This window comes from Ailuropoda melanoleuca, chromosome 11 (genome assembly GCF_002007445.2).
Source record: "Ailuropoda melanoleuca isolate Jingjing chromosome 11, ASM200744v2, whole genome shotgun sequence".
Taxonomy (NCBI): Eukaryota; Metazoa; Chordata; class Mammalia; order Carnivora; family Ursidae; genus Ailuropoda; species Ailuropoda melanoleuca.
The window spans coordinates 54,868,331-54,884,997 of record NC_048228.1 but is presented as its reverse complement, the minus strand read 5'-3'; the positions used below and the strand labels follow the sequence as shown (position 1 = coordinate 54,884,997).

The window sequence follows — 16,667 nt, the reverse complement described above, 5'->3', positions numbered from 1 at the left end:
TGCCATACCAACAAGTGAGCATATGCATGCAACAGAGGTGCCATCCTTGCATATGCACTGGTAAAATGAAAGCAGTAGCTTAGAGCAGGATTGTGATTGATTAGTAGTAAAACTCAAAGCTGGAGAACCTCTGAATTAGGCAAAATTTATTGATACTTTGATATATAGTCAAATATAGTGTGGCTGGCTGATGTATGTAATTGGCATCAAAATGTCTTTCTTAAGGAACCACTTAATTTCCTCTTTTCTCCCTATTAGAATAAGTAACAGTTTGACCCTCACATGAATTGATGTAATGGTAAGATTATTATATTTTATTTTTATTTATATATATATATATAGAGAGAGAGAGAGAGAGAGAGAGAGGAAAGAGAGAAAGGAGGGGCAAAGGGAAAGAGAGAATCTCAAGCAGGCTCTATGCCTAGCCACAGTGGGGCTTGATCTCATGATCCTGAGATCATGGCCTGAACCACCCAGGTGCCCCGAGATTCTTTTTTAATATGTCTCCTGATTGTTATTTTCAGTTAAATAAATAAATTCCAGGTAATGTCAACACTTATGACACTTTCTACACTTTATTTAAATGACACTTAAGCAGAATGTTCTTTGATATCCTTTTTTTAAAAAACACTATTCTGTAATTAATTAGTATATTCATTCAATATTGAAAAAAAATGTTATGACCCTAATGTGTGCTTGATACAATACTAGGTGGTAGGGATACAACGATAGTTAATTCATGAGCCTGGCCCCTAGTAGGAACGAAGGAAATATTTGTTGAATAAGTTAGATTTTGGGGTTTTTAAATGAGTGTGACTCACTTCGATACTTCTGCTCCATTCGTGCTTGCTGTCTTCTGCAGAATCACACTTTTGTGCTTTCCTGTGACCGAAATAAACTGATGGTGGTCTTTGAGGAACTGGCTTTATGGATAAGAAAAAAGTTAGGGCTTCAGGAATTTTAGTGCAGATATAATGAGCATTATAGTTAGGTGACACATTTAGTTTTTATCCATGTGAGACACAGTCTAGAATCCCACAATTTGCTGTATTTTTGGCTCCATGACTTTTAGTTGACATTTTGGCCTGTGACAGTTCTATTAAAGTTGGATGTGTTTAGTTGGTAAACAACTCTTTATAGGAATCAGGTGACATCCCTTTCTGTTTTCTTTTTCTCCCAGAAACTCTCTAGTGAGTGGTAAAAACTATCAAACTAAAACAAATAATGTTTCCAAAAATTAGGAAGAAATAACAGGCATGTTATTTCTAGTGTCCCATTCTAGTGTTAGTAATGCTGGGTAACATTTGGCTGCTCTTTCAGAAACATCGGACCACATCATGCCATTGAAACTCATTCAGAAAATGGCTTTGTTGTCAGTGAAGGGGAATCAGATTTTCAAATTCTTGTGTTATTTTGTACCAAAGAATGTAATTTTCAAAGTCAAATTTGTTTAATCCAAAATTGATTTTCATATTCTTTCTTAAGAATGACAAAGGGATATTTGATTATAAGTCCAACTCAACCTCTTAAACATTTAATGAAGATTATAAATACTTCAGATCTTATAGATATATGACAAAAAATGCAGCCAACCCAAATTGAGCCCTAAGGAAAATAAGGTTCGGAGCACTGATCAGCCAAGTATTTTGTGAGAGCTTTTAATGGTGGCACAGAAGCAGTCTATGAACAATAATTTTGACCCTGGTACTTTGCTGGTCCTAAACACTTTCAGCTTACTTGCCCATCATAGAAAAGTCACCAGCATTGAAATTCATTCCTTAACACAAAATGACCTCCTACTCCATTCCCAGATTATCTAATTTATACATATGACTTAATTATTCTTTTTAAAATTTTAATTTTTGTACCTTAATATAATTATAAAACCACCTTTCTTTTTAAGTCCTGGAACTCTTTTTTCTTTTTTTTAAGATTATTTATTTATTTTAGAGATAGTGCAAGCATGCAGTGCGAGGGAGAGGGAGAGAGAATCTCAGGCAGACTCTGCGGAGTGCAGAGCCTGAGGGGGGGCTCAATCCCACAACCCTGAGATCATGACCTGAGCCAAAATCAAGAGTCAGACGCTTAGAGGCACCTGGGTGGCGCAGTCGTTAAATCTGCCTTTGGCTCAGGGCGTGATCCCGGTGTTCTGGGATCGAGCTCCACATCAGGCTCTTCCGCTGGGAGCCTGTCTCTTCCTCTCCCACTCCCCCTGCTTGTGTTCCCTCTCTCGCTGGCTGTCTCTGTCAAATAAATAAATAAAATCTTAAAAAAAAAAAAGAATCAGATGCTTAACTGACTGAGCCACCCAGGCACCCCTGGAACTCTTTTTTGGGGGGAATGTATCAAGAAGACCTTATTAGAGGGCCAGAAATTTTAATAATTGGGTCTTAATCATTGCATTTTAGTGTTAGAACTTTGAATACCATCTAGTCCAATACTGCCTCTTATTTCTTACAAGGGGTCATCTGTACGCTACTTGAATGCTTCCTAGAACAGGAACTCCTATCTCTGAAGGCATTCCTGATAGAAACACAAATCTTCCCTGCCACAGCCTCTATCCGAGGGGTCTGCCCTTGCCCTCGGAAACTACACAGAACAAGTTAGTCCTTCTTCGCTCTGAGAGATTTCACATATTTGAAGACAGGTCTCCCAACAACTTCTTGAGGCTATCATCGTTTTTTATGCAGTGTGTTTTCCGGAATCCTATTCCTCTGATTACCCATCTCTGCATCAGCTCCAGATTTTCACTTTTTACTTAGAATATAGTGGCCAGATTGAGACACAGTATGTCCCATGTGATTTGATCATTTGCTTCTGGCATACACTTACTAGGTTTTTTTGTTCTGCTGCTCAGTTTTGAAGCAGGAGGCAGGAAGAGGCCCGAGTGGGCTGAAGTCTTGCAAGCATTCCTGCTGAAAGACTTCGTAGGCCTACTCCCCTCTGTTCCATGCTTGGAAAAACAATTTTTTTTTAAGGTAGACTTCCATCGGGAAGCTCTAAGCACCACCCAGAGGAAGTACCCAATCCAATTCCCTTCTTTGTTCCCTGAATCTCTGACTCTAGAATTCACAGCATTAAAATCCTGGAGTCTAAATCAGACTTTCCTTTTATTGAATTCTAACTATAGTGGGTATTTTTGATTCAAAGTACAGTGTATTATGATTGCTATACTGATATCAATGCTTATTTCTTTTATAGTGCTATGCTTTGACTACTGGGGGGGATCAAATTTCAAAATTCTCATGGTATTTTGTGCCTTTTCATGATTGCCAAAAGGCACATATTTGTCTGGTATACATTTTCTTATCTACAATAAATGCTTTTTTACACTGTTTAGCAGTTTGCAAGCACCACCATCGTGAGAGGAATTGACATCATGAATTAGTATTTATTGAGAACCCACAGGGTGCCTGCCGCCGTACTTGTCTCTGTCACAGCTCCATGCATCGAGAGCCGCTCCACAGGCTCACCGCCTTCCCCCTGTTAACTTAGGAGCAGCTGCAGCCCTCACAAAGTGAAAACCAAATGTCCTCTGGGGCTTCAGAGAAACCAAATTCATTTTTTTCTCCTGTAAATTAACTAGCTTCTCCCCACTGGTGTCTCCATGATTATGACTCTCTTAATTAATAAGTACCATCCTTCATGAAGAGTATGTTTACAGTAGATTTATTAGATTGTTTTTGCCCCAGAACAAGAGAACAGTGTATGGTTATTTGAATTTCTCTTCCCATCCATGTAGTTTCTTCTTTGCTTTGATAGTTTAAATATGTCAGCTTGTTTTTTTAGTGTTTCTTAGATTAGTTGAGATATTTTAAAATTCTGTAGAGGTCAGAAATATTTGTTCTTGTCATTCTTATAATTAAAAAATGGTAAACAAAAATAAAAGAGCTCAAAACCAGTCTGATATAAAAGGATCTTAGTTGAAACACACTTTTCTTTGCCTTATTCATGAATGGAGGTAAGAAATAGCTTACATTTTAGCACACCTGTGTACCATTAAAAAATAAACCTTTTTTTAAAATAGCAAGCCCTTGATATATATGGGTTGTCTTAATTTGTGTTTCACTTAGATTGTCATAGTTTATATTCCTAGGATATTGAAGCTTGAACTTGGAGGGACTTAGTGTTTGGCTGGAAGGACATCCACAAGTTATGTCAGTCCAAGCTAGATTTGAAACCTCCTGAATCCACAGGATTAGGTATGAAATCTTATGGAAACAAGTTTCTCGTGAAAACTTTGGCACTTCTAATCATTACCAATTAGAGCCAGAAGGGAGTTAGGAACTATGGGTTTCTAATTTGATTTTTTCATTTATATGTTGGTACATAAAAAGGGGTTGTCTTGGAGTTTTTGAAAGAGCTCGAGTTTGATGAAAATGTTAAGTAAAATAAACAGAAAACATGAAGGGAAATTCATGTGTGGGTTTTTTTTTTCTCTAAATGTGTTTGGAAATGTGAGAAGGACCTCAAGAGAGTGATTCTTATCTCCTTAAACTCAAAGCTCTTGTTCACAGGTCCTAGAGTGTATCTACTAAAAGCTGTATTTACTCAGCACTTGACATTTTTAGGGCACTTTATGGTTCTACTGTCAGCTTTCCCTCGTTCAAATTAAAGTTTAATTTTAGTATAGGGTAAGACCTGAACATTCTACTAAAATAGCACCCCTACCTGGTTTCTCCAATTAGAGGATTTGGAGTTGAATACAAAAATAGTCTGGGAAAAATCAATTTCCTTACTATGAAGTTTAAACCGGATCCAGTGTCTTAGAAATGCATATCTGATAATAAACACTCACCAGGAGTGATTTCTGCTGTAACCAAACTGTACTTGTACAATTTAAGGGAAAGGAAGGGGAAATAGAAGTGAATATTTTATATGAACATATCACCCTGGCTGTGATTTTTAATGAGGTTAAGCAATATTATTAATAAAGTAGCTTTTTTCCCCCATAAATTTTAAGAAATGTGTCCTGAATCTTATTAATATTTGTCCTTTTAGCTACTTTTATACTTATGGTGTAATAGTACCACATTTGACAAGAATACCATTGCTGAAGGTTTCTTCCAAATATATACTATTTCATCCACACATATTTATTATATTTCTTCCCCATGTATATACTATGTGTATCAATTTGGGAAATCAATAGCTAAACTAGAATAGATAATCTATATTAGTGTCTTATGGCTGCTATGTCAAATTATTATAAATATGATGGCTTAAAACAACACAGATTTATTGTCTTAAGATCTGGAGGTCAGAAGACTGAAATGGGTCTCAATGCGCTAACGTGAAGGTGTTGACAGGGCTGTGTCCTTTCTGGAGGCTCTGGGAGAGAATGCATTCCCTGGCCTTTTTCAGCTTGTGAAGGCTGCCCACTTTCCTTGGCTCATGACTTCCTCCATCCTCAAAGCCAGCAATGGCTAGTTGAAATCTTTCGCACAGTGCATCACTCTGACACTGACTTCCGCTTCCCCCTTTCATTTATGAGAACCCTGGTGACTACATTGGACCTACCGAAATCATCTTGGATTGTTTCCCCAATCTCAAGGTCATCTAATTAACAACCTTAATTCTGTGTGTGATCTAATTCCCTCTAGCCATGAGACATGACATATTCACAGGTTCCAGGAAGTGGATGTTTACATCCTTAAGGGGGCATTATTTTGCCTACTACGATTTCTGACCTAAATTTTAACATGATTATTCTGGGTTACCTTGACAATGTACTGAAGGGGGGCAAGTATAGAATCAGGAAGATGAGATAAGAAGCAGGAAACCACAGGAGATAAAATGGTGCCTTAGACAAGGGAGCAATGGAGGTGGTGAGAAGTGACAGCATCCTGAGTATGTTTTGAAGGTAATTTGCTGACCTATTAGATGTAGGATATGACAGAAAGAGAAGAGTTATGTGAGTCATTGAGAGTTTTTGGCTTAAGCAATAGGAAAAAATAAACTATCATTAATTAAGAGGGAGAGAACTACTGAAAGAGCAGGTTTAGGGGTCAGTGTTTAGTTTATGGAAGGCTAAGAATGTCTCTTCTCCTAACTAAAGAAGCAACGTGTCCCAGGTGTCTGTCTGGTAGTGATTCTAGTCATGCACATCTGTTCCCCAGCAGGGCCAGAGGTACTGCCCGCTGGGGCTTTCAACCACGGAATCGAAGATTGGATTCATTTGCTACCCTCTACTTCTCTTCTGTTTATGAGAAAAAGGAGGAGCACTATCTTTTCAATAACCATTCCCCCCCTTTTGAACAACTTCTATTGTGTCTAAATTGTCAACAAATTGAATTTGCTGGATAAGGACTGGGAGAGGGTGATAAAGAGATAACTTCTTTTTTGCCTTTGCAAAAAGACCTCTGGTCTTCCAATGATTTATGACCTACTGGGCTGGAGAGATTATTGTAACATCTTAATATATTCCTGAACCTGTTTCATATGACCGTCTTTGCCAGATCATCCTGAACTGCCTATGTCAACACTTACTTGCACAAAACTTAAGAAGTGGGAGTTTCCTCCAGTACTGAGCCCTGGGAAACATCCTTTTTCTGCAGGGATTCCAGATACTTCCAACCAAAATTAGTTGAGTGGCAGTTCCATATTATTACTGGGCTTTTATATCTTGTTTCTTGGAATTGATGATTCCTTCTAAGACCTCCTGATGGTAGATTATTTAGTTGTTCCAGTGGTTTCTACAGCCAAAGAGGCCTCATGGAACTTGAAATAACAATAGTTAACATATATTAGGAGATTTTATTATGTTCCAGATGTTATGTTAAGCACTTTCATGGCTTATCTTATTTAATTCTTATAACAAACCGATGAGGTAGTAGGGATTATTTTGGCTACGTTTTGCACATGGAGTCACTGAAGCTAAGAAAGAATAGATATTTACGGATAGGAAATAAATGTGCTGGAGTTCCAACCCAGGTCACTCTAATATAGAAACTGTGCTCCTAACTGCTGCACTATATTTTTCTCCCCAGATTGATCCCTGCCATCTTTTCGTGCTTGACATTATTGTATGATTGGTGTTAACTTGCTCCTAACAGCCCATAGCTGGCTTTCTGCTTCTTTTGTGTGGACTTCTCAAGAGAGCTAAGCCTAGCAGAACCCAGCCCTTCAAAAGCAAAAGGAACTCCTGGCCAACAGGGCCATCTTTGATCTTGCTGCTAGTTAGGACCCAAGGCTCCTGGCACCAGGCAGCAGTCAGGAAGAGAGCATGATGATGGCCTTCAGTATACCCACCTTGCCAAATGCTTCCATTCCTCAGCTCCATTCCTACTGAACCCCTGCCTGCAGTAGTCCCCCCTACTGCAGAACTGTGCAGCCACTCAGCCCCTCCCTGATCTCTCTTCATCTAGCAGTACCAGAACTCTGACTGCTTACCTTGAGGAAACCTCATAACTGCTGAATCCACCCTGATTTGTTTAGAAGCAGGCTTCCTTGGGTATGTGACCCTCACGAAGACATGGATTGTGTCTGTGTTGTTCGCTGTGGTATCCCTAGCACCAATCAAAGTATAAGGAGCCCAGTAAATTATGGTGGAATGATCAGATTATGCACCACCATGTTATATACTTACAGGGAAACAGGCGTCCGTGCCCTAGCAGTGCTCCGAGGCCATTGTCAGTGCCGCTAGATGCCGCAGAGGTGCCGCCAACAGTCCCGCGCTCCTCTACTGACTCTGAAATGGCCATTCTTCACCCTCTCTGTGGGAAAGGTTTGGCTTTAATGCTACATCCCATAAACCCCGGCCCTTGTCCTGACCAGAGGCAGATACTTAGGAAGCTTCAAGTTTGTCAACTAATGGCAACCACACTTAAGTGGTGGTGAAGAGATGCCCCACATACAGGAGACTTTAAGCACTAGCCTACAGTGAAAATATTTTCTTTGACAAAGGTAGTGATGTCATCAAACTTCTGTCTTCCACCACTTCATGTTTCTCTGAGGTCTTGAGTCCACTCAGTCACCTAGAACTTAGAACCCCTCTCCTGCTAGATTTGCAGTGTTTTCAGGTTACTTTATGGAATTATCTTGCCCTATACACACAATGCTATTTCCGAAATAATAAACAGAATTCTATATTTTTGTGTAGATTTTTACAATATGCCTTGAGATTTCATCCTTACCAAGTATCCTTTGTGCTGCATGCAGGAAGAGTATTTGTACAGTATTTCAGGAATAAATATATTTGTGATTCCCTTCCCCTGCCTACACACACACACACACACACACACACACACACACTGATCTGTTCTGTGGGATTAGATTATTTCTGGTCAGATGAGAAAATGATACAAAACAATTTGAAAAATAAACTCTCTGCAGTGTGACACCTCCTTTAATTTGCTGGTGACGCTGTTACTGTAAACCGCTAGCCACTACAGAATACTTTGTTCATTTCCAACACAGGCGGATATATTAATCCAGTGCTAAACAGTCCCTAGTTTCTTTTTTATTTTTTTTTCAGGCAAGAAAACTGATCAGCGACTTTGCCATTATCTTGTCCATTCTCATCTTTTGTGTAATAGATGCCTTGGTAGGTGTGGATACTCCAAAACTAATTGTGCCAAGCGAGTTCAAGGTAGGTGAACTTCTGGTTTTGGTCATTCCTGGGACCCTATGGCTTTCTTTCCCCTGTTATAGTTTGTCATATGTTTTTGAGTTAGTTTTGTATGATTATCTGTTTCTTTATTTCAGAAGTGGTCTTTTGCTAGTTACATATATACACTTTGTCTATTTCTTCACTAAAATCAAATGCCTGATTAGTATCAAATGCAAGGTTCACATTATACTTATTTGTATTGAAATATACAAACTCCGCTTTATATTTTTAGAGTATTTAAGATAAGCCAAAGTATTTCCATACAACTTATCACCTTGATCCATATAATAATTCTAGGATGTAATGTATCTATCATCATCTTGATTTTATGAAGTTGATGTTGGAGCTCATAAAGATTAAGGAAACTGCCAAGATTATATTACTAATTCAGTGCTTTTTTTCTGCTGCCAAATTACCTGCCATACACATGTTTGTATGTAATGTGCATTTTAATTATTACAAAGAAAATATAGGAACTACTCATTTTATAAATCTGTTGGGATGTGCAGGCCTAATCGGTAAAATTTACATTTTGGTCATTCTTACATATCCCTCCCTAATTTTTTTTATGTCCTTCACTTGTTCTGTAGAACACTCCTAGTCTCTCTCTCTCTCCATCACTGAGACTATACTTGCTAAGAAAAAATTGAACTAACTGCAGTTTTAGCTTAATAACTACTTAATGAGGAAGAAGTATCTATGGTATAGCAAACAGATTGTTGCATTATCTCTGCCATCTCATACTCATTAGCAAAGATAAGTTTTCAATCATTCAATGATTAGTTCATTTAAGTTAATATTTATTGAATGTTTGCTACGAGGAGGCTCTTTATAAGGGATTTGAAATGCACTGATGAACAAGAGAAATTTCTGTTCCTTCCCTTCCAAGTTCTCAACCTGATAAAGGTAGTAAAATGCAAATAGATTCAGTGATCTAGTTATGAGCAAAGCAAGACAGAAGACAGAAATATCTTCAGAGAAGTAACCTTCTTCATAGTAAACGTAGAGAAAATAATTCATAGGATCGTGTTTTGGTTTATTTGCATTATTTAGCATTAGGAAAAGGAAAGGAAAAAAATTTTTTTTCTGTAGTACAGATGTATGATCTGACAGAGGATGGATGGAGAACTGGAAAAATAATAATATTTTTCATTTGTGGTAATATTTCTGAGGATTTAGCCAGTTATTCTGGCTCATTTTTCATATGTATAAGAAAGACCAGAGTAGTTAAACAAGTTCAATTATAGCATATAAAAATATTTGAAGCTTTTTCTTTTTTTTTTTTTTTAAGATTTTTTATTTATTTATTCGACAGAGATAGAGACAGCCAGCGAGAGAGGGAACGCAAGCAGGGGGAGTGGGAGAGGAAGAAGCAGGCTCATAGCGGAGGAGTCTGATGTGGGGCTCGATCCCATACGCCGGGATCACGCCCTGAGCCGACGGCAGACGCTTAACCGCTGTGCCACCCGGGCACCCCTGAAGCTTTTTCTATATCATGTGAAACGATTACAATTTGGCAGCAGTAGAAACAACTTCAGTATAATTGCCAAAATTCATGGACAAAATTCATTGTCATTTTATAGTTTCTTGCCTGTGTCTTTACTATTATATTTGGGTTTTTCTTATGGCTGCCTCTTAATGTAAGTCACTGTCTTCCACCTTGAGTCCTTATCTTAGATCATCCTAAATGCACAAAATGGCATTTACTTGTTTCCCCTCAGCCTATATTCTTACTCTTCTTCATTTAAAATACTGCCTTAAAACAACCACCTTTAGGAAGTTTTTGGTGACTAATCTTTGTTTAACCTGTAAGTAAGACTGGCTCTGTTTTTGAATATGTTGGCTCTCCAGAAATTGTATCTCTCCCATTGATTTTTCATCAGATAATATGTATTAATATTGCTTTGAAAATGTTCTCTCTCTTCTTTAAGCCAACAAGTCCAAACCGAGGTTGGTTTGTTCCACCATTTGGAGGAAACCCCTGGTGGGTGTACCTTGCAGCTGCTATCCCTGCTTTGTTGGTCACCATTCTGATTTTCATGGACCAGCAAATCACAGCTGTGATCGTGAACAGGAAAGAACATAAACTCAAGGTAAATGTTCAGAACAGTGGTTATCATTGCCTTCTACTTTCTTCCTAGTACTTGAAAATACTAATTTATTCAAAACCGAGACAGTTTTATTGGGAGTTAGATTATAGCTAATATTTCCAACTTGGCAGAGTCACAGATCACTTTGTGTTGACACATATCCTCAATATAATACTTTAGGAAGACCTCATTTAAATCTGAAAAAGTTGAAATCATATTTCCTTCACCACCCAAGAGGGCAATATAAATGGTTTACTACTCAGCCACTGTCATCCTGCCTCTGATTTTAATGTGGTGACTGTCCTTAATGAAGACAACGACAACTACTTTTTCTGAGACTATCGAGATAAAAGCGTGTTTGTTTGTTTTTAATCTGTTGACTTGGTGAGTTACAGTGATAGATTTTCTGTTGTTGAATCAACCTTGCAACCTGGTAGAATATAGTTTCTTTTATACATAGTTTTTATATATTTATGTATAATTATTATATAATTATATTTATATAATATATATTATATAATATAATTATAAATGATTATAATATATAATTAATATATAAATATTTATATATAATAAATTTATAAATTAATATATAATATATAAATGTACAGTATATTGTAATGTATATTTATATATTTTGGAATTTTGCATCTCTGTTGAAGAATGACATTGGCCTACAGATTTTCTTTCTTATAGTGTCCCTGTCTGATTTTGGTGTCAGAAATATATCAACCTTATAAAATGAGCTAGGGAGTGTCTCTCCTCCTATTCCATTTCTATTTCATTCTCTGAAATAGAATATAATATTCTCTTTATTATGTGTAACATGCCAATTATCTTTTCTTTGAATGATCAAACATGCTTGTAAAACTATCTGGGCTGAGTAGTTTTTGAGTGGAACTTGTAAAACAGGTGATCAAAATGTTTTAATGGTTATAAAACATAATTTCTGTTTTTCTATTTTAGAAACTTATACTTTTCTATACTTTGTTCCATTTCCCCAGTATTTTCAAATTTATTGATATGTTGATTATAGTATTATCTTTTGTTATTTTTCTAATCTGAACTTGTCACTTTTCCCTTTAAATTCCTAATGTTATTGATTTGTGCTTTTTATTTTTCTTGATCAACCTAGCCGGAGGTCTGTTAATTTTATTAGTCTTTTTTACAAAGAAGCACTTTTTTACTACATTGGATTTTTGTACTATCTGATAGCTTTCTCTTAATATTTCTTTATTTGTTTTGAAGCCATGTTAAGTACATCCACATTTGTATCTCATTTATATTTTTAGTGAGTTGAATGTTTTATGTGACTCTTTGTTCCTAGTAATGCTTTTTACCTTAAAACTTATTTTATTTTGTTCTAAGAAAGCTAGGGTAACTTATCTGATATGTATTTTTCTTTTACTTTCAGTATACCTTGTGTCTTATGTCTCCTTGTAAATAACACATGGGATCCATTTTTACAGTCTTTTCTCTTAACTAAAATATTTAATCCACTTAAATGAATAGGGACGACTGATAGATTTGGATTCATTTTTACTACATTATTTTTGCTTTCTACCTGCCTAACTTTCCCTGTGTTCTTTCTTTTTTATTCTTCTTTCTTGCCCTCTTTTAGGTTGATACAGTTTTATTTTTTTATTGTCTTCATTCTAACTTATTTTCTGTTAGTTTGGAAGTTATACACTTTATCTTTTCTCTTAGTGATTAGGTTGTATATTTTAATATGCATATTTAAGTTCTGAAGTTAACATGTTTATCCTTCTACCAAAAAAATACTAATAGATAAAGAATGCTTTAATGTTGAAATTCCTTCCTGAGTCATATGCTGTTATTACCCAGATTTGATTGCTATCTGGATTTTAAAATACAATTAGACATGGTCATTGTTTTTAGAATTATATATAAGTTTACCATTTTCTTTGGTCATTTTCTTTTTTCTGCATTTCAGACCTTCCATTTTCAAATATTTCTCTTTAAACTGAATTATTTCCCTTAAACAGTTCTTATTTACTAGACTTTTGAAATTTTTTCTGTAGGGGTCTTCGGGTGGTAACCTCTCTCATTTCTGTTTGTCTGAAAATGTTTTGTTTCACCCTCATTCTTGAAAGATAGTTTCTTTCAAGAGAAGATAGGTTGAAAGCCCTTTTTTCCAGCATGTAGAAGCTATTTTCCGTTATTTCTGACTTTCATAAAAGTGAACTGTCAGTATAATTTTCATTCCTTTGTAAGTAATCATTCTTGTCTTTTGTATGCTTTTATCATTCTTCTCTTTTGTCTTTATTCTGGAGTTTCACTATAACTTGTATCAGCATAGATTTCTTTTTATTATATGTTGGATAATTGGGTTTCCAGTCTCACTAATTATTAGATTATTGAATCTTCCTGTCTTTGGTAAATTGTGGAATATTGTATGTCTGACTCCTTCAATCTCTAATACATTCTTCTGGAATTCCAAGTAGAAATTTTATTGTATATCCCCATCTTGTGCTCCAGTTCTATTAATCTGCTTTTGTTTTGGGGGTTTTTGTTTTTGTTTTACATTTCCTGTCTTTTAGTCTCTGTGGTATACTTTGGGTAGTTTCTTCAGATCTTTCTCTTCATTAAACTCTTTCTTCTGTTGGTTCTATTCTATCATAAACCAGCCACTGAATTTTTCCTTTCAAGAATTATATTTTTTTATATTTACTAGTTCTGTTTTGTTCTTTTCCAGTTCTTCCTGTTCAGTTTTGATAGTCCTGAACTTCCTTATTCTTTTTCCTTTTTAAAAAAGATTTATTTATTTACTTATTTGAAAGAGAAAGAGACAGAGAGAGTGAACAGAGGGAGAGGGAGGTAAGCAGACTCCCCGCTGAGTGGGGAGCCTGACATGGAGCTCGATCCCAGGACCCCGAGATTATGACCTGAGCTGAAATCAAGGTTCAGATGCTTAACCAACTGAGCCACCCAAGCTCCCCTTTATTTTTTTCCACACGCTTTTTTTTTGTAATAGTATTTTTTTATTATATTATGTTAGTCATCATACAGTACATCCCTAGTTTTTGATATAAAGTTCCATGATTCATTACTTGCGTATAACACCATATGCTCTTTTATCTATTATTTTATACATTTGCTGTCTTTGCAGGTTTGATTTCGAACTTTGTTTTCTTGGCTGACTCTTATTTCTGGTGTCTGTTGTCCTCATGCCTTTTTTTTTTTTTTAAAGAAAAAGTTATGTGCTAATCTTCTTATGCCAATGCTTCAAAGCCTTCCAGAGAAGATTTTATTTGCTTTTGGGAGATAGAGGAGAGTCCAACCAGCCCAGGAACACTTTACTTTTATTTATTCCTATAAAAATATTTTATTACGGAAAGTTTTAAACATATGTAAAAGTCAGCAGATGGCATAGCTACAGATATTTATTACCCAACTCTTAACAATTATTGACTCCTGTCTAGTCTTGTGTCCTTTAAATCCCCATCATCTTATCTCCTTCTTATAATACTTTGAAGTAAGCATTTCATATTATCCATAAACCTTAGAGTATGTACTTCTAAAGATAAGATCTGGGTTTTTATAATTTATTTTAGAGAGAGAGAGTGCACAAGAGAGCATGGGGGAGGGGCAGAGAGAGAAGGGGAGAGGGAATCCTCAAGCAGACTCCCGGATGAGCACAGAGCCCAACATGGGGCTTGATCCCAGGACCCTGAGATCATACACTAAGCTGAAATCAAGAGTCATCTACTCAACCAGCTGAGCCACCCAGGTGCCCCAAGATAAGATCTATTTTTAAAAACGTGACCACAATACCACTATCAGTCTAAAATAATTTAATAAAATTCTTTAATATCATCAACTCTCCAGTCAATATTTAAATTTATTGATGTGTCATAAATGTAATAAACTTTAAAAATATAGTTTATTTGATTAAATCAGGATCCAATTAAATTTCAAATATTATTATCTTAAATCCTTTATAAACTTCTGGTCTGTAGGTTTTCTCCTCCCTACCCCCCACCATCAATCTGTTTGGTTTCCCTAGTAATTTATTTGTTGAAGACAACCAGGTTGTTTTTCAGTTTATCTTTTGCTGTATAATAAGCCACCTGAAAACTTAGTGAAAACAGCAATTTATTATGTTTCTTTGGGTTTACAGAGTTCAGGGGATACTCCTTGCTTGAGGGCTCTCCTGCAGTTGCAGTTAGTGTCATCTGAAAGGTTGGCTGGGCTGATTGTCCAGGATGGCTTCTCCACATCCTAGTACCTTGATATTCCTTGGTGTGTCTGTTTGTCCAACTTCTCTTTCACCACATGGCATCTCATCCTTCAGAGCCTTTCGATGTGGGTTAGGCTTCTTGCAGTATGGCAATCTTGAGCTATTTGGACTTGGCACGTGGAAACTAACTTCCCAGAATTAAGAGTGAAAGATGCAAGGCCATTTCATGGTTACACCTGAAGCTGGCCCAGCTCTATTCTTTATTTTGCTGTTATTGATTGGTCAAAATAGTTCCAGGATCAGCCTCCATTGAATGGGGTGGGGAAGGGCTCCATTGTTTGATGGAGGAATGGCAATTTTTCACTTGTAGAAAAATATGCAGGATAGGAGATATTTTTCCAGTCATTTTTGGAAAATAAAATCTGCCACATTTAGGGACATCTGGGTGCCTCAGTCGGTTAAATGTCCAGTTCTTGATTTGGGCTCAGGTCATGATCTCGGGGTCCTGGGCTCCAGCCCTGTGTCTGCCTCTGCGCTCAGTGGCATTTTTGACTTCAGGATTTCTAGGCCATAGAGATAATGTGAATTCCAGATTCAAACTTAATTGTAGGTATACAGTTAGAAATATCTTTCAAGACTCTTTTTTTTTTTCATGGCTTTATATCTAGAGGCAAGGCCTAGAGAGGCACGTATCCCCACTGTCTTTCTCTGTAGGGTGTCTTATTTCCTAGTTGACCAACTGAGTATGCTGTGTTTAGAGTATCCTAATTTCATTTCAAGGGATATCTTTCATTTATATTCTTTCCCTGTATCCCTAGAGTTGGTCTCCTGTCCCTAGAGTTCAGATGGTAATTCTAAATCCAGGCCCTAAGGTCTCTCAGGGTGGGCCTAAGCCCCAGAGCTTACTAACCCTGTAGATTCTTGTTGCCATTGGGTTTTTTTGTCTCCAGTTGTTTCTTTAACTTTTTTGAGGATAAACCATGATTTCTAAAAGATATTTTTTTGTATTTTGTTGGGCATTTTCAGATGCTCTATACTGGGAGAGTTTTCAGTGTTGATATAGTTTTAAGCCTGGAAATGGATGATAACTAATATATTTTATTCTGAAAAAAGTTAGGAAGCACATTTTTAATTTTGTTATATAGTTGACCAGATTTGTTATGTGTCTTTGGAGGTAAATGCCTATTCAGTTTTGCTCGTTAAGTTTTCTTATTAATAAAATTCAGAATTCCAAGTTTAGCATATTTAGAATTGATAAGACTAGAATTTTTTTTTAAAGGTTTTATTTTTAAGCAATCTCTACATCCATCATGGGGCTCCAACTCACAACCTTGAGATCAAGAGTTGCATGCTCCACTGACTGAGCCAGCCAGGCACTCCTGATAAAATATAGAAATTTTAAAATTCTCCTATTCCCTATAGAAAACATTGGAAAATCAAGATATATTAGGATTTACCTCTTAAAATAGGAATTGAGTATATAAAAAATAAGTTTTCATCACTTTTAGGAATTGCTTATTTGAAATCATTTCTTTGAATGACAGTAGTTACAGAATAAGTGCCAGTCTTTTGACATAAAGCTAATGATACCAGTGGAGATACACCATGGATGAAAGACTTTTCACTCTGGATATGGTTTTATTCACATTTTGTTGGGAAAGGTGGCTGTGGAATGTGAACATTGGAGATCCTGTCTAAAATTAAAGGGGCCTGACTGCTATGAAATTGATTCAGAAGAAACCTGAAACAGTGAGAGAGGGAGGCA

At 36.5% G+C, this 16,667-nt stretch overlaps 1 protein-coding gene across 3 annotated transcripts in view; it reads left to right on the top strand.

The window, feature by feature from the left end:
* The window catches only part of SLC4A4 (solute carrier family 4 member 4), a 299,158-nt gene that overhangs the window by 248,889 nt on the left and 33,602 nt on the right, over positions 1 to 16,667 (top strand). For all 3 annotated transcript variants that reach the window (XM_019799962.2, XM_019799963.2, XM_019799961.2), the window contains exons 17-18: positions 8,477 to 8,590; positions 10,543 to 10,704. In XM_019799962.2, coding sequence (XP_019655521.1) covers positions 8,477 to 8,590; positions 10,543 to 10,704 — 276 coding nt within the window. The remainder of the gene's footprint in view (positions 1 to 8,476; positions 8,591 to 10,542; positions 10,705 to 16,667) is intronic.